This window comes from Lynx rufus, unplaced genomic scaffold (genome assembly GCF_022079265.1).
Source record: "Lynx rufus isolate CCGP_SWC_20201006 ecotype Redwood Valley unplaced genomic scaffold, mLynRuf1.p SCAF_7, whole genome shotgun sequence".
Lineage (NCBI taxonomy): Eukaryota > Metazoa > Chordata > Mammalia > Carnivora > Felidae > Lynx > Lynx rufus.
Window position 1 is genome coordinate 122,701,664 of NW_025814889.1, and position 27,200 is coordinate 122,728,863.

The window sequence follows — 27,200 nt, forward strand, 5'->3', positions numbered from 1 at the left end:
AAATTCTATAAGATATCTCCATCCTGGTATATGATTAGTTTTATTTTTCTGGGTAAATTTTTTTATTTGTTGCAGTGATTTAATTAATAAAAATGTTACATAACAATAGAATTCTTAAGGAATGACACATTACACCAACATTGTCCAAAAGAATTAATTAATCAAACATGATTCATTTTAATGTAATTACTAAAGAAAGATATATCATTTTATTATGACGCTCTAGCCATACATTTTTCCAAATATGGTTACTTAACAGTAAGTGTAAGATAACGATTCAGTTAGTTACAGTTTTAGAAGTCATTAGGATTGATATCCTCTGCCATAAGTGAATAATGATTTCAAATGCAATCAGAATTAATTTAATAAAAAATGCCTTTGAACTAAGACAGATATAATGAATGACCAATCATTATTTTCTTGTTCCAAAGTAGCAGGGAAAAATTCAGTGTCTGTAAGTGTCTTTATCACACCTGGTTTGTAGGTGTGAAAAAACAAACAAACATATGAATCAAAACACATGATATAATCCCAGTTCTCATAGTTCATTAACTCTCTTAGTAACAAGAGATCTGACATGGTACTTGGGGCCTTTATGTAAACTGAATACAAGCTGCATGGTGTTTGAAAGTTTTTAATATTTTGAATAGACATTTTAATGATACACAGACACAGATAAGAGATGTGAGTAGACAGTTTGAGGTTGCAGACTCCCTCCTGCAGTGTGTTTAGCAGCAGGTACAAGATAAATATCCAAACAAAATCAGATTAAGAGATTCACAGAAGTGACTTTGCACTGGGTAGGTAAAGGGGGCCAGTGGGTGGCTTGGAAGGGATTTTGAGTTTTGTTTTTATTTTTCCTACTTTTACATCAGTGTAGTTTGGGTAAAAGAAAATTAATATAATGTTTACTTTTAGGCTACAGTAGGCCTGGGCAATTAAAAAAAAGGGCAGATTCTAAGTCTTATGAAAGGTCATTTTGAAGGTGACAGGTGATTCAGCAAGGACTAAGTAGGAGAAACTATCTCCATCTTAAATCACATTTCAATTGGGCAGTAACATTTGGACTTTTGTGTTCTCCATTTTCAAATGAAAAAAAATTTTTTTCCCTTCAAAACCTTATCAATGACAGCTGAAGAATGGGGAGAAAGAAGGCCCATGTTTAAGATCAATGTGTAACCATAAATTAAGAGGGAACATGAGGAGTATTTATTTTTAAAGAGGTCCCTTTAATTCCAGGGTTTCAGCCTGGTCACCCCTTTATAAAATTTTGAGGGAGATACTAAATGAATGACTGGGAGGAATAGAAACAGTTTCAAAAACTCCCTGGGCCTCTGTCTTATCTATGAGAGGTTTCCCCAAAAAAGTATTGTTCCAGATAGGACTTGGTTATTTCAGTTGGTATCTTTATCCTGTACCATATGCACTTAAAGCTTCAGACAGTCTTCTCATATCCTTTTTTTTAAATAGAAATCACACACACAAAAAATACCTATGTATCAGTTTCTAATACCTAATAGGAAAGTCTTTTAGAATATTAAAATAGCAATAAGCAAATATGTACTATAAGATTAAACACTAGCATTGAAAACAAACAAACCAAAAACAAAGAATCAACTAAATTTTCTTCTTGTTTTTGCCCCCTCATATTCTGAACTTCATGATCATTGCAGGCAAGGGGCATAAAGAATTCTTGTATTAAAAAATCAGATTTATCTTTTGAAAATATTGTTGGGAAAGCACAGGTGATTTGAGTGGGAATGTTCTTTCTTATGAAAAGAGCCAAACAGGATCTGTCTCTAATAAATTAGTATACTCTTTTAAGATTAAAAATAGCAAAAACATTTTAAATAGTCTGATTATAGTTTCAACAAGTCAAACATACACTTCTATCTAGCCTATAGTTTTAAAGAGTCTATGTGGGTTTAACTTATCATCCCTCATTCCAATATAAAAAAAGAAAAGAAGAACCAAGTCATTTTTGAACATTAAGATATTCATAAAGACTGTATAAAGTAAAAAACAAAACAAAACAAAACAAAAAAACCCAAAACAAAAAAATCTTCACAGATTGTTAGCCATCTCTTTCAACGATTTCTCATAAATTCTTCTCTTTCCTTATCAGTAGATAACCCCCATCTCATAAGGAAATACTTTCCAACACTTCCCAATGAGATCAGTGATTGCTTTTTATGAGAGCTACTGCTCTTTGAGATGTTTAGATGAAGGGAGAATATCTTCTATAAACCAGTAAATGCCAAAGAATGACTTAAGGGGGATATGGCAGAAGCTATTTTTAGCAGATTTAATCTATGCATTTTTTCTCTTTGTTTTTATTTTCTCCACTTGCTGAATATCCGTTTTTAGAGCAGAGAGCACAAAAATCAATAAGTAACTTTATCATCTTTTGTTCTGCCAGTTGCCTGTAAGGTCCTCCCCGCCCTCCATTTATACTCTATGCTCTTGATTAAGGTATTTAGATTGGATAATATATTGCTAATTTTTCTGAGTTTGAGAGCCAGCAGAATAATGGAGGTTTCTAACTTAAGAAAAATGCCATCTTCTGCCTCCACACCCCCAAACTCACAATTTGGTGAACAGTACGCTACTTGTGAGTGATAAAAAGTTGAAAGGTGGTGGTGACTAGATCTAATGCTATTTTATTAAGCCATCTATCTATAGAATTGTTGTTTTCATACTTTAAAAAAATATGTCTATGCTTTCTTTTTTTTCTTTTTTTTCTCTTTTTTTTTTTTTTTTTTTAGTCAAGTACTTTCTTAAAGAAACAATAGCACCACATTGGCATAGCTGGCCAAACAATAAATGGGAAAGCAAAATGTGCTACATCTTCCATTCAAGCAGTCTCCCAAGTGCATAAACTAGTAACAGAAACCCTGGAGCCACAGTGCATGAGATGGTTTCATCTACATAAACATTGACATTCCAAGGAGGGGATGGATTCTCAAGGGAGGCCAGGCTTTTTTTTTTTTTTTTCAATAAGATTTTCCAAGGAAGTGATTTCTTCTGAGTATTCCATTGGACTCTTAGGATGAGCGTGTGTGTGTGTGTGTGTGTGTGTGTGTGTGTGTGTATACATACATGCACATGCATGTGTGTATGGAGGAGTGGGTATTGCAAATTTTTCTCTTATCTCTAGAAGAGTAGATTCTGATGTAAAGATACATTAACTTTTTCAGTGGAGCCTCCTCATCTTAAAGTCTTCAAAAGATACTGTTCTATTATTTGGGGAATTAGGAACAGAGATTTGATGTAGGTAATTCAGTATTGTCAGTTAAACTAGAACTAAGTCTGTTATTACCAATATTGACAGCTTTTTCATAAACATTTTGAAATTGCCTCATTTGAGAAATCAAAAGCAAAGCTTATAAAAGTTTTGACTTGTGAAATTTCAGGTGCTCCTTTCTATCAATCCTGTGTCATTCTGCTGTAGAGTATGGCATCAACTGACTTTTGAAGTTTTACATTGATTTGTCTTCTAGTTTTATTTCATTTTAAAATAAGATAGTTGAGTTAGTATAATTAGTTAATTTTTAATTCATTGATTTATGATATAAAGGAGAGGATTATATGTTGGAAAAATTAAGAAAGATAATATGACTTTGCACATTTAAGCTTTCCTCACTGGGGTATTTTTGGCTGTGAATAGAATTATTAAGTGAATCAAATAAGTCATAGACACTCTTAGAATTACCATATTCAACTGTGTCTGGAAACTCATAGGTCTGCAGAGGATTACAGGTAAAGTTTTGCTGGGAAACAGTAATTTTAGAAGGTATACATAAAGAACATGAAATAAAAACCAGAAGTGCCATTTTGGGAAGAGGGGTCAAGCACCTAATTCCATAGAACACATCTGTCTGGAAAATAGATGAAGGGCAAAAATGAGTTACAGTTTCTTTTACATTTGTCTGTAGTGATCAGAACATTGCTCAGCATGACAGAGGTGCTCAATTCAAATAATGCTGAGGGTCTGAGGGTTTAAACACTTTTTGGCTGAGCAGGGGTACCTGCTCTATAGGCCTTCTTTTGGGTATGTTTGAAGATCCAGGAAGTCAGACTTTTTCTGGTCTCTCAACCCTGAGGTGAACCAGTGGGATGAAAACTAAAGATGTTATTTTTGTTTTCTATGTACACTTTCTAAGAATAAAAGGGATACAATTTGCATGAAGTAATCAAGCCTGGTTGCTTTTCACCAAAAAGTTTGAAGGCAGATAAAAAGATCTAAATGATGGATGATTCATTGTTCTAATAAGAAAATCTTGATAAGTAGATGGGAAACATTTTCTAGGCCACCATGGGCCTGTCCTCTCTGTTGGATTTTCTTGATATCAATTTTCAGTTGAATGGATAAGATGCACCCACAGCGGGTCAGGGGTCACTTCTGTAAGCAGACATGAAGGAAAATTTCTAGTTTTGAAGGAAAATTTTGCCTCTCAACTAGCAACTCTAGTCAAGTATATTTTAACATAAATTAAAAAAATATATATGTATAAGTAAATACAGCTAAGGAAAAGCACAAATTTATTAAAGTAATTTTGTGATTTTTAAAAATTAGATATTATTTAAATATTTGAAATCTTAACTATTTGAAACCATTTTTTTAGATTGCCCAAAGAGAAAGAATAACTATATTGTTCAAAATGAATAAAGTATCATTTATAATATTGCAAAAAGTATTACCACATTACTAGTAACTGCCCGGAAGAGTCAGATGGAGTAGTTGCTGTTTCACTGGTGGAAATCTTTTTTTTTTTTTCCTTTTCCTGTCTCTCTTTTCACTTTGTATTCATAAATCCAAACGCAGAATTCAGATCAAATGTAAATCAGACATTTCTAAGTTATTTTGAAAAGTGTTTTAAAGGAGATGGAGCTGTTAGCTTTTAACAACTAGATAGTTGGATAGTTCATTGGATAGCTTCATTGACAAGAATGAGCATGTCAGGAGCATTTGGCTAATCAATTTTCTAGCTATATTGCGGATGGGCTGTTTATAGAATTCCTGGCATCCCAGCAACTCAAGGGCTCTGACCGTGTGCCCTCATAGCAACCCAGGAGAAAATCTGGAGCTTTATCTTTTTAATCCTCATACCACCCCTGTGAGGTAGGTAGATGGCATATTGCCCCCATTTTGTAGATGAGGAAACTGAGGCACAGAGAGGTGAAGTGACTTGCCCAAAGTCACACAGCGGTGAGTCCAAGACAGAGTTGGCAGATGTTTGTTTCTTCAGTGAGAAATAGAAACCAGGACGTTAAATTCCTAGCCTTCTGCGTTTTCCACTCCTCTCTAGACTCACCAATCAAATTTGCATCAGCGGACTTTGTGTCTTAAGTTTCTCTTGGAAGGCATAATTGCAGGAATTTTGCCTTCTTTCCCAAATGGATGGATTTTTAGTACCCTTCCCCTTTGTGTCATTTTTGGCTCCAGGCTTCTTTTGTTTTGCTTTCACCTTTTACCGTTTTGGCCAGACTCTTTCATATAACAAACTACAAAATAGCACCATTGTACTAAAAAACAGAGTTTTACATACTGTTTGTGATATATCTTGTATTCTTGATATGCTAAATTTACATAGTGCTCTATATGGAAAAAATAAAAAGAGAGAAATTACTAATCAGGTTGCATACTAACTCATCATTTGAAAGAAGTGTTGAGAGTTTGAGACTTTCTATGCTTAAAACATATGCCTAAAAATGATTGGCCTCAAAACTGCAACTACTTGCATTTTTTTAGCAAGATGTGGAAAAATAAAGCTTTGTGTCTAAAATAAATGCATCCAACTTATATTTGGTACAAATGCCACAGATGGAATCTTTTGGGTTAAAATCTTTTGGGTGTGCTACTTGACTGCTTGTTACTGCTCTTGAGGAGGCCAAATTTGGCAAATATAAAGATGATGAGGTGGGAGAGGGGTGAAGATAGACAAACAAGATTATCAGACACTGTAAAACAAACGGCCTGTGTTGCGTAGAAAGAAGTGCAAATAAAAAAAAATTAATAAACCACTTAGACAAGGCTGCTGAATGAATGGCTCCAGCAGCCAAGACTCAGAGACAAATTTAGTGCAACTGGATCTATACAACGCCCATGCATTTGTGGCTCTTGAGAGGCAGGGACTAAGAAATATATATATATATATATTTCTTTTTTTCTCTATAGAACATTATTGTTAAAGGATCAACAGCAATCTACCAACTCCAGGACCATTTTTGCAAGGTGCAAAGCTTTTAACAATCACTCTTAAAGACAATGTTGGAATGTTTACTTGCGTATTTCATTGGGGGGAAATGCCCATCTTTTGAAATGTCATCAAACTTATTTTTTGGTAGGTCTTCTGGTGTTTATCAGGTAACTCATACAGAGCAAAGGATCCTGCCGGTGGCATGTCATTCTTCACAATTCAGAACGGTCTTCCTACATTCTGTAGTTCTTGTTTCCCGCACTCCCTCTACTTGCGTTCTTCAAATGTACTTCCTAAAAATAAAGGAGAAAAAGTGACATTAACTTGAAGTTTTATGTACCCTACCCATCTATTTGTAACATGGGGTCTCAACCTTTCCTATTTTATGCCTCATCAGTCAATCTCATAGAGAGCTTGGGTCTGTTTTTTTTTTTCCTAAGAAAGAAGTGGATAAGCCTTTAGTTTTTAGTTTAGTCGAACCTCACTCAGGCTACTTTTATGTGCCCTTGGTGTCATGAGGACCACAAATTGCTTTATGAACACACAGAAATATGTTTCTATTCAACTGCTGCCATCACAGATTCGTTGACAGGTAGGAAATTCTGAAAAATTGAGAATTCTGGCCTGTGGCATCTTTCCCCGGTGAAAGAAAAAAAAAATTTAAAAAGGAACACGTTCTGGGGTCATCCTCTATTGTTTTATTGCCTTTTGTTCTATTTTAATTATTGTAAAAAGGAGACATTTCTTTTTCATTTTTATTTTTTTCTTCTTTGGACAGAGGGAAAGTTTTAGAAGTAGAAGATTGGGAGGTTTTATCATTGATTTAGAATCTATCAAATCACAGACATACTGAGCTGGGTTCAAATCTTGGCTCTTCCATGTTTAGTTATGTGTGAACTTGTGCAAATGGCAGTCTTTTGTGTCTCAATTTCATCTATAAACTGGCATAATAATAGTTCCTACCTGTAGGATTAAGAATTAAAGAATTAGGGGGGTGGGAGGGAGGGGAGGGTGGGTGATGGGCATTGAGGAGGGCACCTGTTGGGATGAGCACTGGGTATTGTATGGAAACCAATTTGACAATAAATTTCATATTAAAAAAAGAATTAAAGAATTAGTATTAGTATATAAGTAGACTTATAATAGTTCTGGCACATGGTAAGCACCATGTAAGTATCAGCTATTATTATTATTATTATTATTATTATTATTTACTCATTATTATTATTTTTTCATCTTCATTGGAAAGTCACCTTCCTGGACTAAAAACCCTGGTTCCTTGCTTTGGTGCTACCATTCACTTATTAGCAAACAATGCTGTTATCCAAGGAATATTGAGTTTTGCTTAAAATAGAAGCCCTAGAGAGACATGTTTGTCTGTTCACTGTTATATCCGTATGTCCAAAATATGCTTGGAATATTGCAGTTGCTCAATAAATAGCTAGAGAATTAATTAAATGGATGACCATAATGGACCCTGTAATAATGTGAAGAATGAAGTCATTATGCTTTTCCTATGGTTATTATTTTATCCATGAATATATTTAAATAGCAAAGTTTATTTAGACAAATCAGATGTGAATTAAATCCAGGAAGAAATGGCATTTGCATGCATAAACATAAGGTGCTTCTCCTCTTGGTTTCACCTCTAGCCAGGAGGACCTTAGAGGAGAACATAATGAATAGTTATTGGTACAAAGTGAGGTCAAGAATCCGCAGTATCCCTTTTCCCCAGAACATGCTTTCATCATGACCCAAAACAAGACTGCTTATTATGATGTCTGGAATCTCCAAATTCTTCCTCCTGGCTAAGGTAATGACCTCTCAATCCAATCATTCTTAGGAACTTAGAGGTCATTGTAAGGACCTTGGAGATTGCTCAGACCTGAGACCTGCAGAGTGTGAGAAGCTGGAACAAAATTAACTACAGTCTCTGGAAATAATATCTATTGGCTAAGGCCCATAGAGATTGGTAATTTTTCTTACACATATTTTCCAGCTCTACCTGGAACATTAGAGTTATCACCAAGTCCTTCAAAAAAACTAGTTAGCACTTTTTAGTTGGTGGTCAATATCCTGTACTGACTGAATAGAAGGAAGATAGCGTCATTGTATAAATATGTTTATTAAAATAACTAGCTCAGTGGCCATCGAAAAAAGCTTGTGGGAGGAAGTTTGGCATTTGTACAGGATAGCTTGAAATGCCATCTGTTTAAAATCCTGGCACTTTCCCCCAAATATCATACAACTTTACCAAGTCCATTTAATGTTCATATGTTGCTGTACAAAACATCTACTGTTAAGCTACCAGTAAGTTTGTATTTCTAATCTTACATGTTATTCTGCTTGCTTAGGAATTCTCCTGACAAATGGAAGAAAGACAAATGGGGCTACAGAGTAGGATCACTACTGTCCCAAACTCCTTGAAACATTTCTGTTCAATACTCAGTGGACCCTGCTGATGGTAGGTGGCTCCCAAAATGGCGATTATTAAGGATACCACTTCTCTACCAAACTGCTAGCCAAATAACAGGTCTAGAAATATACTAATTTGAGTTTGCCTTTTTTTCTGTTTAACAGGCATACCAGCTTGGAAAAGGTTTTTAAGAATCTGGATAATGCCCACATAGGAAAATGCTCAAGAATGAAACAGTAACAAATTAAAAGAAAGCCAAAGGAGGTGCTTAATCTCGAATCTTTCTTTCAAACCAAATTAATCCCAGATTTACAGAACAAAAAAATTCAGGTATCTTCTATATTTCCCTCTTCAGATTCATGAAGGCCACAGCAAAAAGGATTGAGTTTAGATTGGTCAATCATATAGAGCTTATCCTTTTCCCCAACAGAAAGATTCTTTTTCTTTTCTCTCAAAGTGGAGGTGTAAAGTGTCAGTCTGAGCACAGGGATACTCTGGCCCATTTCTTCTGGGTCTGTTTCGGCATTGCAGCAAAACCATGAGCAGAAACTCACTTGAGTAGAGCAGACATTGCTCCAAGTAGCATGGTTCCCATGCACAAACGCGTAAGGTGGAGGCCATTCAAAACCAGCTGGGATGTTGTCTGGTTTGCATTTGGCTCTCTTCCCAGGTTCTCACATGTGACTTCTTTGTTGCAGACAATGATGGTGACAAAACAAAAGCACTCAGGGATTTGGTCTCAGTCACATCTGTTGCTTTGCTCATTGTCTTAATTTAATTATGCTGGCCACCCTTGACAATGGGCAGCAAGTGGAGGCATGTTAGAAGCAGCCGGAGCTGGCACCCACTTTCAATGCACTTCTTGAGGGTTATGAAACTGTCCCACATTCAGCCAAGCAAAAACTTTTCACTTCAACAGCTTGTCCAAGACAAACAAACCAGCTGAAACTGTTTCTAGTATGCAACTAGACAGATTTTTGAAAGGAAAACAGTAGTGAGTAAATACTGTTTCCTATTGACACCAGGGAAGGTAAGATTATTTAAAAAAAAAAAAAAAAGTTGGTCCTCTAGCTCACTCAGGTTGGTTGAGGAAATTTATCACTCTGAAGGAAACCAACTCATCAGGGAATAGGTTTCAAGGTCCTAATATGCGATATACATTCTAACACATTATGTACCATGCACAGATATTTAGGAAGCAGAAAAATGCCCTGAAATGTTGCATGACATTCACATTCTCCCATTGTCTCTTGGCTCTTATCCTAGCTCCTAACTTTATAAAGGAAAACAATCCACAAACTTTTTGATTAAAAAGATCACTGAGAGCTAATAACAATGGCAGTAACAGTAACCTTGATTAACATTTGCAGACACATTATACTTTACACAGTGATCTCTAGTAAGGTGATATTATTTGCTTCAGTCCATTTATAATCTGAGGCTTGCTAACATTTGGTGACTTGCTTGAGGTCACATAAGAACAAATTGATAGACCTAGGATTAATAAGAAAACAATTTATTATTTAAATAAGATAATTTTATCACTTAGGGGCTGGGCACTATATTATGTATGTTAATTGCATATATTTTTCTTAATTCTTCTAGTTCTCTTGGGGATGGACACTATGTCTTGCCCATTTTACCATGAAGGAATCTGAATCTTAGAAAACTTGCCTAATTTTTTATAAGGAAGATGTGACCATGGTTGGGATTTGTACCAGTTCCCTCTGATTCTGGAGCTCATCAGTTAGCCACTCTACCATATTGCTTCCCCAAAAGATAAAACAATATTGGGTGTTTCAAAATCCAAATCTCTTTCCAATGACAATAACTGACAATGTTATGAGCTGCCCATGATCCCAGATGGTGGTAGATTCTTGTTTAAAGGGTAAGGCAAGACTCTAAACTCAGGGGTAGGGTGCCCTCCCTGACCACAAGTGTGAGTTGGGCCCCATGTCTATTATTATTGATAGAAATCTAGTAGCACAATATTCAATTAGTAAGAGTGAACCTTGTGGATATTATAAGCCCTTTTTTTGCTGCCTATCTTTATGAGATTTTGCCTGAGAAACAGTATCTAAAAGAAGGATGATAATAGTCTCTTTAAATTTCAGAAAGGAAGTAGTGATGTTTTCAATAGACTGTTTCCATCTCAACTACTCCAAACAAGTAAGTATTGTATGACATAAAGTCTAAGAAAAGCCTGGAGCCCTATAAAAAAAATGCTGGGAAGTTATTGTCCAGCATGGAATATCAGCAGCTATTGTATAGCATAAAGTCATAATTCAGCATTGACCTTTTGTTAAAAAGGGCAAAATGAGGAAAAAAGATCATATAATTGGAAAGATCACCCACATATCAGCTCTTTACCTGTTGAAAAAAACATGTTATAGCTATTTTGCTGGTTTGGCCTGGAGACACATGAAATTGTGGAGAGTGGTTTAAATATTTCAGTATCAACTTTGATATCTCTTTACTTCAGGGAATCACAAGTTCAAATTCCATGAGAGTTGGGTCAGCCTTTCATCTCTGGGAGCCAAGAGAGTAAGTGTCATGCAATCTACTCAGCGCTTTGGGGTGTGACTTTTAAAACCAAAGGACAAAGGTGCACATTCTGAGAGGCTGGTAGGATGGGTGCCTCTCTAGCAAAGTGAAAGGTATATAGACTGGACACAATGTCAGTCTGTTCAGACTATTATTTTTTTTTGGAAGTTACCTCATCCTACTTTTTCTGTGGTTATGATGGTAATGGCCATTTTTCCAATATTACCCTTTCCTCTAGCCATGGGGAATGGCCCAGAGCTGGCACCTCACCCAATGCCAAGACTGAGTTTGGTGGGGATAGAAGGTCACCCATTCCTGAGAAACACGAGATTCCTTTGTTGGCAAACTTTCGGTTCAAGGACTCCCTAGTGACTTTTCTGAACTTTTCCTTAGCCTGTATGGCAGTATAGGACACTTCCACCCAATGTTCTCTCTCCCTCCCCTTCTCCTTCACTTGGGGTCAGACTTGCATTGTGTTCTGAGGGCTTGCCCAGGCTTCCTCGTTCCTCCCCTATTTCCTTTCACACTGGTATTTTTCCTAATGAAATCCTACTCTTTTAGCCTAGTCTCATCTTGGTTTCCCCAAAGACCTAGGCTTACATACCTGGTATAGATCCCATCTCCCCACGTAGGAATTAAGGGACCTTTGACAATCACTATATTGCTCTCTCCTTCTCAGTTTCCTCTTCTGTAAAACGAAAGAGTGGGGTAAAGGCACCCACCTCATAATGTTGTTATGAGTGCATGTGTTTACCCTTACACATTTACCTGGCATAGTTGTGTGTGAGAAAGCCTACTATTTCAAGGGCCCTTGATTTTGATCTATTCTGTGAACTCATTTATTAGCAACATCAGTCTGCTCAGGCTTCTTTGCTATCAGAGTTTACTCTGCCTCTATCTTTGTTGGAGTATTGATGTGCTACAGAGTAATGTATGTGTTTGTTTCCCCACTGAAAAGTAAGCTCCTTGAGCACAAGTAGCGTGTCTCCTTCATCTCCCTACCCTCCCCATAGACATGGTGCTTTGAGCAAACATAGCAAACCAGGAAATTCTTGCTAAATTGTTTAAATTTTTCTGAAGAAGTAGCACAATAGAGTTCAGGCCAATAGCAACCCTTGCATGGCGTCCTACTTTTACTGTCCTCTTCACAAGGACAAAGAGCACAGAGCCCCTCCTGTCTTGCAACTCACAATTAGTAGGTTGTGGTACAAGAAATATCAATGGAAAAATGCAGAAAAGAGAGGGTGGTACATGGTTAACACAATGGAGTCCATTTTGAGTATAGATTCTGGTCTGGCCACTTGTTAGAGCAAGACTTTGGCAAGACTTTTAGCCTTACTCAGCCCAGGTTTTTACATCTATATAATGGGGATAATTTTAGTATTTACCCTACAGGCTAATGGTGAAGATTTACTGAAATAATTCACTATAAACCTTACCACAGGGCTTGTGCTTAATAAATACCAGGTGTTCTCACTGCCCACCCCCCATTTTTATAGTTATTGTTGTCAAAGAGCATCCCATGGCAGGGTGCTGTCCTTTCCCTGGCTGGAGAAAGGGAATCTACTTATTGGGTGCTCAGAGCTCCCTTGAGTGCTGGGATAGCAGATGTATACCTCTTTTTTTTTAGTGACTGGTGCATCCCTAGGAATCCCCGGGATTTAGGGAATTTATATTTGTCCCATAATTATTCACAGATTATCCTGATTTAGCAACTTTCTTACTCTTCAAAAGATACCACCTGACTCCATTTAAATATTTCTGTCTGTGATGTAAGAAATCACTACCAAAATTGTTTAAAAGCCTGGGAAAGAAATAAAAGGAAAAAAAAAGGCACTGAAGGGTATTTTCCCTCATTGGCAAGAGGTATTTACGTTGCCTTTAATAGTCTTGAAGGATGTTGTAAAACACTTCAGGGTTCAGTCTGCTTAGACTGTTGATTTTATGGGCAGCTTGTTTAGTTAGCTGTTTGTGTTTGTGTTACATTTTTAAATTAAAAAAAAAAAAGATTAAGCACACTATCTTTCCCAGAAGGAGTTGATTTTGGAATTGCTGAAAGGTTCAAATGTTGTGGTATTTTAAAAAGTGAAACACCAGATTCTAGCAATTTCACTGATATGTGCTAAAGATTCAGCACATTTTTACCTAAAAACTGGATTTGATTATTTTTTTCTCTCAAGCCTCCAAAATGCCATTGTTTCATCTGACATACAACTTATGCAGGGGTACTTACAGTGTTGTATGCAGTGATTTATCTTACAATGTTCTGAGGCCCAGGGTTGTACCTTTCAGTGTCATTTCAACACCATAGTGAAGAGTTCACAGAATCGGTAGGAAAGGGTGTTGTCCTCCTCCACTCATTCTTTGTGTGTGTGACACATCTGGGCAGAACACTCAAATGTTGTGTTCTAAATTTTCCTCCTCACTGAGTTGAGAGAAATTTTGGAAGTTTGGAAGGCTTGTCTGAACTTTTAGGATGAACAAAATAACACTATGACAAGTTAAAGTGATTTGCATCTGTTTGAGGTTGATGGGAGCCTTTCAGCATATAAAAGTAAACACACATGGTGCCAGACGGAGCTTTTCCAGGACAAAAACATGGCACAAGAACAATCATGAGTGTATAGTTTTTAGAAATCAGAATTGCTTCATTGTGCCATCATCACTTTTACCTCCATCCTAATATTCGTTTGAAGAAGGAAGCATGTCATTATTTACAGAAGGACAAGCCAGAGCATCCACTAGTGGCCTAAGTCAACCAATACTGACAAAGTAACAGTATGATGCTATATATTTATTGATTCATTTATACTTTTCTTATTTTCTAGTCCTGCAATGCCTCATGAAACTACTCAAGCATGCCACACTCACACCATGACATGAATATTGCATACCCTCCAAGTCTACAACAGTCCAACTGATTAGAAATTCTTGTCCAACCCTCAACCTGCCGTGGTCTTGAACCTAATCATTCGAAATTTTTGTTTTGCCATAACTGTGATCTATGGCTAAGAAAAGAGCACATCATATTTTCACAGATGGCAGAGATGGTTGGTCTTTGATTGCTTGACCTCCTGGAGCTGGCCAGACAGAAAGCCCCAGGCAAGCATTTATATATTTTACACAGAATTATATTAAAACTTTTGACATATGAATCCCATCTTGGAAGCCTGGGCCACTTGGTCAGTTTGGGTTTGATGTAAAATCTCTTGGTCCCTCATTGGGAACTTAGGTATTATTTTACCAGACAGAGGAGTTGCCATCATGTGCAGCCTTTCATAGGTCTTACTCTTAACATCCTACCTTCTTACAGAAATTCTGATCCTACCAGTTAGAGGAGCCAAGGAGGATGGTAGAAATGATTGCCACCTTCTTTCTAGACTGACAGTGACACATGCCTACTCAAATAAATGTATGTTCCTTTATTTGATCCAATGGGAACAAATGTGTATGCCCAAGTGAATTGAGGAGGTTAGACGTTTATGGTTACAGAAGGGGAACATGGTAGAAAAAGGCACTTAATAGTTTTTGCGAATACCCCCAATCTCTAATAGAAATAGGGGAAGAGAATGCTGGAACGAAGACAGGCTGGATGCAATGACTTTTGTGCTAAGTCAAGAATTGGACCTGAAAATTTCTATAGTTGCAAATTGGTTCTGTATGAAAGTTTCTGTTTTCTGATTTATAGAGTCACTCTCTTTCTCTATAGATCAGATTGGAAGTAGTTGAAATCCTTCCACCCTTAGGTACAACAGAAAGGTTGGGTTAGGTACAACATTCCTGCCCCCTCAGTAATGTTTCCTTTATTTCCTGAAAAATATTTAACTTAGTACTAAACCTGGGCCTTTGAGAAGACAAAGGGATAATGTGATTTCTCCTGAACGATGATTAGTTTTCCATAAGAATGTGCCTTCAGTGAAAGAAAAGCAAAGAAACTGCATTTATCTATACTTTTGGAAAGTGATTCACCCTAAATTCCTAGTGATTGAAACAATGCTAGAACACAAAACTATACAAACACACACGCACACACGCACGCACGCACGCACGCGAAGAAGGTAGAGAAAAGAATCCCTTTCTTCTCAAAGCTATTTTCTGTAGTTAATTACAGATTGTAAATTACCAGCAAGGGCATTTAAAATTAAAATTAGTTGGTTGTACCAATAAGCATTCTTATTTCTATCAAACTTCTATCAAACTTCCACTTTTTCAAAAGAGTTAGTTTCCTGACCAAAGGTCTTAAAACTGTAACCACATTAGTTAATAAAATAAAGCTAGGAATTTTCCAAAATGTTTTCTAGCTTTTGTTACTTATCTAGCAGTAGCCCATCAGATCTGTAATTGAGCTTCTAGTATATGGTGAGAACTTTCCTGGCTGCTCTCAAGAAGTATCAGATATGGACTCACAGGCCCATTGTCCCACATCGCACATAATTTCCCTGCTGTTCTCAATTTCTATTTCTCTCTTTTTGAGTTTAAATATAAGTCTGTCTTTCTAAGCAATCTCTTTTGGTTGGTGGATAAAAGTGAGGTAGCACTAAAGGCATAACAGAGCCCCATTAAAGATGAACCCCAATGTCAGGGAAAGGTGCTCAAATTTCAGTTAACACCCTGAGGATGGAGAAGCTGATTTTGACCTGGAAGTTTGGTAGCCATTGAGGAACATTTGCTAACCTCACCCGCTCCTTTAAAAATGGATTTGTCTTGCTTATTAGGTCAGTAAATACTGTCACTGATTTTCAAAGAAATCTGGTAGCTGGGCTTTCATTCATTTTGATGAGCATACAACCTGAGGAATTCTTCACTGAAAGAAAAGCCAAGAAACTCTATTTACCTATAATTTTGGAAAATGATTTACCCTAAATTCCTAACCTCATAAAAGGGCATTCTGCTGCTGCTTCACCTAAAACAGTTTATCTTCTTATTGCTACCAAAGGCTTCCACTTTAACTTCAAACTATCAACTTTGCCCTTGGATTAAAAGTCAACTCCATGTTACCTAGTAAATAGTGCAAAAGCCCTATTCCTTTCACATAGACAAGTAAAAAGAATAGACTTCATCTTTCCCCATGGATGTTAATATACTTAAGAAACTGCAAAATGTATTACTTAAGAAAACATTATTTCTTGGTGGTGGTTGGTGGGAGGGAGGTGGTCAAGGGGTGACGGGAGGGAGAAGGGTCTCTTTGAGGACTCTTTTTTTTTTTTTTGCTTCTTTTTCCACCCTTACATCCTAACAGCACGCACATTCGAAGCTGTATGAGCTTTTGTTTGTTTTCAAGAGATGTTTGAAAGAAGATCAAATGCCTGTGAAAGGCACTGGATCGGCAGCCCTAGAAACTGAAATGTCCCGGAAGCTGTGTGAGCCCGGAAATATCCCACATTTCTATTTACTTTGGCAATTTTACTTAAAACTAGTAAGAGCTGGAGTTCATGCTACAATTAAATTTTCCTCAGGCACCATGAAATGAAAACACATATTACATTTGATTTTAACTGGTTGAGAAAAATGGTGGTTTTTTGAAAGTTCATTCTGTGACCTTGAAGTAAAAGTTAGCAGTTCCTCACATGGGAGAGCTGAGCTTCCATTTAAGTTGGAATTATTCATAGCACTGGTGTTCTCTGGGTTGGAAGGGCACTTAGATCACTGAATTCCCTTCTATCATCTGCTTGGAACCCTACAATTCAGAAGTGCTGAAAATTCACCAGAAAATGCTGGCAAAGTTGGCCTCGAAGGTTTTGGTGATACAAGACTCATTTCCACATGAAGAGATCTGTTTCTTTTTCAGATGGCTCGAATTTTCAGAACTAGGTAAAATAATATTAACTAAAACTCTAATAGTGATTACTATGTGCCAGGTACCATTTTAAGCAATATAAAAGTTTGTGCACACACATTCACATACATAATCTCAATAAATTCTCACAACTGTAGGAGACAGATTCAATCAGCACCATCATTTGACAGATGAGTAAAATAAGGCACAGGTAAATGACATGATTTGCCCAAAGCCACACCACCAGTAAGTGAGAATCAGGATTTGAACCCAGGCAGTGTTCTTAGCCAGGTATTCTTAACTACTATGTTTTATTGCCTCTTCAGTCCTTATAACTCTCCTTCATGCCTAGTACAGAGGATGGCACATTGTAGGTGCTCAATAAAAATATTTTTCAACAAATTTATTTCAGGATCATGATTCCTTATATCTTCCCATTTGTTTTACACACAGTCAATTTGCCCTAAGAGAAACAGTAGAATTTTAAATGATGATCAATACTCTGCCTTCTTCAAGAAAGCAGCAAGGAGAGAGATAGGTACATAACATTCACTATAAAGTACTACTCAGACAGTTGCCACCTTTAGCAGTAGGTCCATGAATGATTTCAATTTAAGCTATAGAGGGAAGTTCTAAACAGGCAAGACTTGGGTCAGTGCAACTCTTTGCTCTCCTTTTTTTCCTGTGTCTTTGCCCTGCTATCCTATGCCAGGACAAGAGGAGTCATTTCATCTCAGCAATGCTACTCATTTTTATGGTCTTTCTCTTCCACTATTAAGCTGCATATAACAATTATTTGTCCGTCTATTTCATCCATCCATCCATCTAGCATTATATGCCATGGGTCACTAGGTGCTTAGTATTGATACTAGAAAGGAGGAGATGGAAAGACTACACTAGATGCTTCCTGTTTACCTCGTTCATATTATTCAGAAATCACATGTTAGGAATTCAAGATGATTGCTTTAGAGTTGATAAAACCCATTCTAAGAATAAGTGTATTATAAGCCATAGTGTGAGAGTTAAGCATTCTTTAACTAGAAAGTTCTATTCCTTTTTTTTTCTTTTAAAGTCTTTGCCTTACTTCTTTTGAATGAAGTTTATCATAGAGGATAATTAATAGCTTATCCAAAGCCTTGAGTCATAATTGACATTTACTCAGTCAACAGTGAAATAGGGAAGAGAAAATCTCTAAGGAACATTTCCATAGGACACAAATCATTAATTCTTCTGAGGAACTTGAAGAGCCATCTGTGTTTGCAGGCTACTCTCAGGTGGTAGTCACAGTAAATATTGGCTTATGCCTGAGGCTGGTTCCAAAGCATGGATGTCTTAGCAGAAGAACTCAGCATCTCCTGAATAAGGTGGCTGGCTAGATGGGCTTAGGCACCAGCCTAGCTTTTGTCATTTCAGATCAGCCAGCTTTTTGTAACCACAGCAGAAGTGGCTTGGCTCCCATTTGGGGCTTTGACATGCTTCTGACTGGACATTTTCCTCCTGGGCTAAGTCTTGGGCATGGCCTTATATGTTTTGTTATGTTATGTTATGTTATGTTATGTTATGTTATGTTATGTTATGTTATGTTATATTTATTATATAATCCTGGGTTTTCACTGGACCATAGAGGAAGAATGATCCTGAAGTAGAAATACAGCAGGGACATGAAGGACCAGGCAGAAAGTTTCCTTTATACCATGACATCTTCAAAGTAGGTTACTTGGATGAAATGCTTCACTTCTTGGTTTAGTCATCTTCTTACCCAAAGTCTCATTATTTGCTTGACTGACCACTTTTCTCTTATACCCTCTCTCAGCATTTATAATTCACAATTTGGATGATCTGGAGACTTTTTGCTTTATATCTATTAAGACTCTAACCCTACTAATTAAATCAGAGACGCTGAAGGAGAAGATTTACAAGACCTAAATTCTGTGATTCTACTTAGCTCTTTTTACCCTCAGGGAAATCCAACCCCTTGCTCTCATTCATGTTCTTCCTTCTGGTGGAAAAATATTGAATTAATGGAAGATTTCATCTGCCTATTTCTGCCCCATATTTTCCTTTTGGAATTCTTTCTTAGTCCATGTTGATTATGTGCTCTTCTCTGATGGCCAGAAGGAGGGCAGCTTAGAACTCAAGTACATCTTTACCCTTTTGTGGATCTCTGTATCGTTGTCTTTAAAATGAAAGGATTGAACCAACGAACTTCAGCTCTAAAGTAACACGGTCCTAGGGTTTCCATGGAACAGAAACTCATAGGATTTCATATATGAAAACCTAGATTTGTGCGTGTGTTTGTGTGTGTATGTGCGTGTGTGTGACAGAGACAGATAGACATACACACAGGTTTATAGGAGATAGAATCAGAAGGCAGTGATCAGACATGAGGAATCTGTTCTGGGCTGAATTGTGTCTCTCCTCAGCCATTCATATGTTAAAGTCCTGACTCCCAGTACCTAGAGTCCTGACTCCCAATACCTAAACTGTTTCCTATTTGGAGATCCGGTATTTACAGAGGTAATTTAGTTAAAATGAGGTCAACACCTTCACCTGGACTTTCAGCTTCCAGAAATGTGTGAACATATCTGTTGCCTAAGCCACCCAGTCTGTGGCGATTGTTATGGCAGCCCAAGCAGACCAATACATCTTTTATATCTGATTCCAAAGTGCAAAAAAAGAAAAGGTTCAATGACTCCTCTTGCAGGTTACCCCACAGGCCTCATAGGCCTTTAAGCAAATACTGGATGCCCTTTGGCCTCAACCTGGACTTGACTAAGAAATGCAGCCTCCAATGACACTGCAGGAAAGAAAATCTGGGAACTTCTATGACACAATTCAGTCTTGCTGAGAATTTTGGGCTAATATTTAACTCTGGACATATATTGACATGGGCAATTCTTCTATAATAGCTTCACACAAGATTTTAAAATACATGGAAAAGCCTTGAATTTTGTCTTAATTCTTTAACTCTCATTTGTTTTTGGGGGGAGGGGAATGTAGTGTCTTATTTGCCTTTTTTATAATTTTTGTTCTTTTTTCATTCTTGCCACTGTCTTTCTTTGGACTTCCTTGAGCATTACGTTTTTCTTTTCCATTGTCTCCATGTTTGTTATCCACATTCTACAACAGGTTACTTCTCTTCCTTCCATCACATTCATTATCTAGCTCCACCAGGCCTACTGTTCTTCATTCCTCTATAGCACTTCCCACTTTTCTTTATCGCTGTCTGCTTCTCTCTCATCGTCCTTGCCTCTGTCTGCTTAGTCCTTCTCTCCTCCATTTTCCTTTTTTGCCTCTGTGTTCAGTTTCTAGCTCCAGTCTCCCTTCTCTGCTCTTTCTTCTTTCCTTTCATCTGCTGACTTGCTTCCGTCCCCACCTTCTGCTCCCCTCCTGGGTGTTTCTTTGGCCCACCTTTCCTTCTCCTCTGAGACTTCGTTTTCTTGGTGGTAGATGGGGGATGATACTGTAAACATCACAAAAATAATTGCATTGAGAACAGGTGGTTCCCTTGGTGTCCCAGAAGACAGAGCCTTTGAGTCAGCCCAGAATGCCCGGGATCCATGTGGCACAGGAGACAGCACTGGTGCTGGAGGGATGTCTAGGCCTCAGTCACAAGAACCAAGCTTCTAGAACTTTGGGACTGATCTCTAATCCCCGCCCCCTCCCCAACTAGAAATTGAGAGGCACTGAGCCACCTAGGAAGAGAAAGAATTAACCTGTCTTTGTCCCCGCAAGCACACTTCTCAGCCACATTCTCCTGAGTTACTTCTGTGGTGCTTCCTCCCTGACTCACCCATTGGCTACTGTGTTCTCTCTGCACCAGACTGTGCCCAGTCCCTCTCCATCATTCAAGCTGGCTCCCTGGGGTCACATCTCTGCTAAGCTCCCTGGTCCTCCTCCAGGCTCAGCTGCAGTTTAGGACCAGGAAGCAGTAAATGTGTCATCGTGAACTTCTTGGTTTCTCTTCTTATGCTTTCTGCACAATGCTAGTTTGGCCTCCAAAGAGTAAAACCGCAGTTTTTTTTGTTTGGGTTTTTGGTTTTTGGTTTTTTAAATAGTACCCCCAAGGAGACCCTAATGAGAGCTTTTCTTTCCTTACTCACCCATCCTCACTTTATTTTTTTCTCCTTCACCTACCACCTGCTCTTTAGTTCTCATTCTTTCTACTTAGTTACTAGAATTTAATCACTTCTACTCATTTCTTCACCCATTCAACAAAATTTATCAAGTGGCTAATGTGTATTAGATGATTTATGTTGCTTTGGATGGCATAAATAGTACCTCTGAGGTTTGTTTGAAGTCTAGTTCATAGAAAAAGACATCTACAGATTTTGATCATTAGAAATTTCTAGGTGTTCTGAGAACCAAACAGAAATTTCTGTTTTTAATATATTTTTCTTTAATCAGGTTTGCCACTGAATGTGAGTTTCAAATACTTCCCATTTTAGCACAGTTTTTTTCTTTGCACCTTTGCAGAATACCAGGACTTGTAAAGTTATGTGCTTTGTTATTAATTTTAATTATGACAGACGCTAACACTTGTCCCACAGTTACTTTGTGCAGAACGTGAAAAGAATTGCATGTGTATTTATTAATTCTTAAAACGACCTGATGCAGTAGGTATTGTATCAGTTTTACCGATGAAACTAACACTTGGATAGGTTATGTTATTTGGCCACGGGCTCTCAGCTGGTGACTGGTGAAGCTAGGACTTCAGTTTTATCTGATACCAAAGCTCACATTTAGTGACTGTTCTCCATTGTCTTCCAGTATCAGACTGTCCAGAGCGGTGAAAAGGAGACTTTGCAATGTGGAGTGACCAAAGGGATGGACATCTGAGGTGAGAATGGTGGTTTTTTGACACCTGAAGCCAGGAGACTATGGGACATAGTTTCTGTTTAGTCTACCCACAGGCATAAGATACCTCAGTCTCTTGAGGATGTTGGATCCCTCCCCACCAGCTGGCTTACCTTTTGAGCCTTGGGCATGTCAGTGTGGCGCTGAGCACGGACTGAGCGGGCAGACTTGGCAGGCTTGAGGGGTGCACAGTACATCTCTAGCCGCCTCAGATCACAGCTCCGGAAGCAGCACTCATCCACGATGCCTGTCTGAGGTGCCCTCCGACTGCTGGAGCCATACCCCGTGGGCTTGTCTGTACAAATCAAACAGAGGGGCCTGGCTTTAGAGGGGAATCAGCTATCTTCACAGTTCCACCCAGCCCCTGGAGCCTCTCCTCTCCCCACACCTGGTCAACCTACACACCTCAACCTCTTCCTGAAGCTTCCCCAACAATTCCTGATCCCACAGATTCTTCTGGATCACAGTGTGTCTCTAGACTCTGCATTACACTCCTTAGCACTAACTCATGCACCATGCAGTTTATTTTTGTTAATTCTCAAGTTCTCAGAAGCCTGTAGTCAAGGATCTTATCTATGCCCAAACCCAGTCTTTCCTTATATATTCCCTTAGTTTGGAGGCTGCTAGGAATATTAATTAAAGGAAGATCATGTTTCAAGTTTTCTTCATCTTTTTAGCAAATTTGCATAGTTTTTATGCACAGGATGGCTCAAGTGTTTACTCTTTTGCTTAACTGCTTCCATTGTAACATCAAATTGAGTTTCAAAGGGCTCCTCATTTTACTGATGTTGCTTAAGGTCATTCATGCAGTAAGGGATGGAGCCAGGGCTCAAACTCAGATCTATTCCCTGCAAAGTTCAAGTTCCTCAGACAGCCCAGGAGATCTGTTGAGTAGCTATGGACAAGACACTTAAGCCTCCTGGGGCCTAGTTTACCCATTTGTAAAGTAGGTTTAATATATTCCTTATAAGGTTCTTTAAGGATTACGTGAAAAAATGCACTAAAGGTGCTTAGAACACCCCCTGACATATAGCAGGTCCTAAATAAATATTGGTTCACCTTCTCTGAGTATCCTTTTCCAGGATCTTATATGGTCTCTGAAGAAACAGCTTTTGTATTAACTGCATCCAGAAGCCTTGGAACTTGGAATTGGTAGCAATATTAGTGTTACAGGGCTTCCTCTCCTTTCACCCTAGAGAGACCAGAGCAATCAATTCTGTTTTCTTATAGAATAACTACTACACTGAGACAGAATGAACTAAGTGGCCATCTTTCATGTGATTCTAATTGCCCAGAGGGCATATGATGAATCAAATTTCTTTTGATATTTACAAATCAATTAGACCTCTTTACTTGGCAAGTAGGTTTTGGTTTAGTTTTATTTTGTTTTGTTTTGATTTGGACACACTTTTCCTGGCTCTACAACTAAAAGAGAGGGCAAAACAAGCTTACAGGAACTTAAAATGTACCTGAATTCTTTGTAAACTGTTTGTCACAGTAGAACTTCTGTTAAATCAAATATTGCTTATATACCAATAGATAAAACAGACAAAAGTGAAACTGTTCTGGCTTGGGCAAAGGCAGGGGGACAGGATCTTGGCTTTCTCTCCTCCCAAGGGAGGTAGGGGGCCTGGGTCTTCTGCACTGATATCCAGGCTTCATGGAAGAAAATTTGTGAACCACTGATCCAGAAGAATCCAACTCATCAATCTAGCATTTATTTGATCTTTATTCCTGACAGAGAAGATAATGTTATATTTTAAATAAAAAGTCTTAGGTTTGTATCATAATGACACCATTCTTCAGAATGGAGTTTTGAAAGTCAAAATCCTCATGTATATTTTGAACTCCCTCGTTAGGGAAGATCAGACCCATGGTAATGGCCTGCTACCAAACTAGTCTGGCTGCCTTGCTGCTTGAAGGGCCAACCATTCATGGCATCCTCTACAAACCCAAATGTTTTCCTGATGTTTGGCATAGGAGCCTGGGGATGCTTCCTCCCTGTAAGGCAGGTTTATTGTCATACTTAGGGCAGCTGGGGGGTAGTAACTCAGTGAGGGTTCATTTGTGGTCTCTTTGGGTGGGGTCTGCTTTCTTGCTTAGGGGCAAACCCTGTGGGCGCCTCATGGTTGAGAGGTTTGGGAGGGACCAGTCAGCTGGCCCCACATGAGGCCTCAGCAGTGCTTTCACTTGCCATTGGAGGATCTACCAGTGCAGAAGACTTGTTCTTCTTGCCAGCCGGGCCCTGGCAAGCTGAGACTTGACCAGTCCCTTGGGCAATGTAAACAATATTTTTTGTTTTTTGTTTTTATAATCTTTTCCTGGGAGTATAAATTAGAGGAAAGACACAAATGAGCTTACATGGTTCTTTGTAATTCACAAAGGACTTCTACATACTTCTTGCTAAGTGGTTATTTCAAGAGATTGAAGGGGTCAGCCAGTTGAGAGTAGCTGATACACTTTGGTTTTTCTCTTAGGGTGAAGGAGAAAGTGACTCAGCCTACTTGAGGTATCCCTGGTGTCCATCACGGGTAATGATTGCTCTTTGTCAAAAGTATACATTTCTTAATGAGACATAATTGGGATTCGTTTGTTGCATAATATAGAATAGTAATCTGATGCTTGGAGGTAGGGTGGTAAAGGTGATTCCAAAAACCTTCAAACTTGGCTAATTCAGAAACAACTGATTTCAAAATTCATCCTTGTGGGTTGAATATGGAGAGGGATAGGCTTTGCAATGCCTGGACCTCTTTAGCATTTCCATTTCACGCATCTCTAATATAATGTTCCTTCTAGAGGAAGACACCAACCTTAATCTTGGGAAGGCAGAAAACACTGTATGTATTGCATACTCCCTTCTTGGAGATTCTCAATAGCCATGAAACTCACCACAGTTCTATTTCCTCTTATGAAATAGAAAGTAATCATCAACATAGCAAAAATAATAACACATACTGGGCATGTGCTTTGTCACCTCTCTTAGCTGATCTCAGAGTTTGACATGGCTCAGTTCTATAAAATAGCTGTGCTTCTAGGTCAATGAATTTAGGAACAGAAATTTAGGACTTTTCTGTAATGCTCCATAAAGAAAATTGACCATATGTCCATATTTGTTTGGCTTTTTTTTTAAATGTTGTTGAAATGGTGGTATAAAAACTTGGATTTTTACCATAAATGTAACTACTGGTTGTCTTTAGCTACCATAATTCTAGAGAGATGATTTTCTTTGACTATTCATAATATTACAATGGACTAATTGTACTTCATTTGGAATATATGAATATAATAAGTGTTTAGTTATGACCTTTTGAAGTTTAATTCATCCTTTGAAGTATGCTATAGGCTTGATTTCTGGTTCTATATCAAGATATGTAACAAAAAACACATTTCTCACTAATTGAGAGGCCATAGTTGAGGGTCAAAGTTTTGTCTTTTATCTTTCAAATACCTCATATTACTTCTTTTCCTTTTTTAATTGAAGTATCATTGACATACACTATTATATTAGTTCCAGGTGTACAACATAGTGATTCAACATTATACATTATGAAATGATCATCATGATAAATCTAGCTATCATCTGTCACCATACAAAGTTTTACAATATTATTAACTATTACCTCTGTTGCACATTGCATCCCCGTTTCTCATTTATTTTATAACTGGAAGTTTGTACCTTTTAATCCCCTTCCCTATGTTGCCCATCCCTCACCCTCTCCCCTCTGGCAACTACCAGATTGTTTTCTGTATCTGTGAGTCAGTTTCTATTTTGATTTGTTTGTTCATTTGTTTTTTTAGATTCCACATATAAGTGAAATCGTATGTTATCTGTCTTTCTCAATCTAACTTATTTCACTTAGTGTGATACTTCTAGGTCCATTCGTGTTGTTACAAAGGGCAAAATTCCACTGTTTTTTTATGGTTGAGTCATATTCCATTGTATATACTATATACTACATCTTGTGTATTCATTCCTCTATTGATGGACACTTAGGTTGCTTCCATATCTTGCCCATTGTAAATAATGTTGCAGTGAACATAGAGGGGCATAAATCTTTTCAAATTAGCGTTTCATTCTTTTCAGATAAATACCCAGAAGGGGAATTGCTGGATTATATGAAAATTAAATTTTTAATTTTTTAAGAAACCTCCATACAGTTTTCCATAGTGGCTGTACCATTTTGCATTCCCACTACAAGTATACTCATATTGCTTTTTTTCTAACACCAAAGTAAAAGGGTGCCTGGGTGGCTCAGTCGGTTGAGTGTCCAACTCTTGACTTTGGCTCATGTCATGATCCCAGGGTCTTGGACTTGGATCCCAAGCCCCGTGTTGGGTTCCACGCTGAGCATGCAGCCTGCTTAAGATTCTCTCTCTCTCTCCCCCTCTGCCCCTTGCCCCCATTTGTGCTCTTTCTCTAAAAAACAAACAAAACAAAAAATAATGATATTTGTTGGTATGGTCAAAACTAGAAGTCTGAAACTATGTGGTTTACTAGAAAGGCAGTAAAATAATTTGCTCCAGTATAAATTTTGAGAAAAATAGGGATTTTTAAATGACATCTAAATTACAGCTATTGTTATTATGATTAATTTTTAAATGAGATGGAATGAATTGTTCTATCCTTACCTTTAAAAACTCATTAGTAGGGTGCTTGGGTGGCTCAGTTGGTTAAGCATCCCACTCTTGATTTTGGCTGAGGCCATGATCTCATGGTTTCATGAGTTTGTGCTCTAGCTCAGGCTCTGTACTGACCCTGCAGAGCCTGTTTGGGATTCTCTCTCTTTCTCTCTGCCCCTTCAAGCTCATGCTCTGTCTCTCTCAAAATAAATAAACTCAAAAAAAAAATAAAAGCTCCTCATTAGTAACTATGTAATTCTACTCCAGTGGGCAGAGTCAGAATTGGTAGGTGAACAGGAAACAATATTGCCTTAGTATAAGAAAAAAAACAGCAATTTATGTTCAAAAGTATTAAAAATGGGACAAACTTCTTTTAAAGGTAATGACCTTCCCATTTCTAGAAACAGTTAAGTAAAGGCTGTCTGAACACCTGCCAGAGATCCTAGGGGCATACTCCTGTATTGTACACAACATATGACTGCCATGGTCCTATTTCAAAGATTCTCTAACAAGTAAAGAAATGTAGGAGAAAACCCTTCTAGGCCAAATATTCAATATGGTTGGAAGCTACTTACATTATCTTCAAAAAACTGGTTCAAATATTTTTTAACTTAGAAAGCAAAAATATTTTTTCTATTTATCACTTGAGTTCCCCAAGAGTCTTAAAATATTTTTCTCCCTTGAAACTGCCACAAAACAAATAGAATAGAAAAGGGATAGACCTTTCTACAACTAGTATAGTCCCAGAGTTCTGTGGTACTGGTCACTTCATTAAGAAATGACCATC

At 37.8% G+C, this 27,200-nt stretch overlaps 1 protein-coding gene across 3 annotated transcripts in view; it reads right to left on the reverse strand.

Annotated features, from left to right (window-relative positions):
• Positions 1-6,433: 6,433 nt before the first annotated feature.
• IGF1 (insulin like growth factor 1) overlaps positions 6,434-27,200 on the reverse strand; it is a 70,927-nt gene continuing 50,160 nt past the window's right edge. For 2 of the 3 annotated variants that reach the window (XM_047067124.1, XM_047067125.1), the window contains exons 3-4: positions 21,907-22,088; positions 6,434-6,493 (exon numbers count right to left, since the gene is read on the reverse strand). In XM_047067124.1, the coding sequence (XP_046923080.1) occupies positions 6,434-6,493; positions 21,907-22,088 (242 nt within the window). Of the gene's footprint in view, positions 6,494-20,237; positions 20,400-21,906; positions 22,089-27,200 lie in introns of those variants that run through there. The other variant, XM_047067126.1, reaches the window with a different exon arrangement.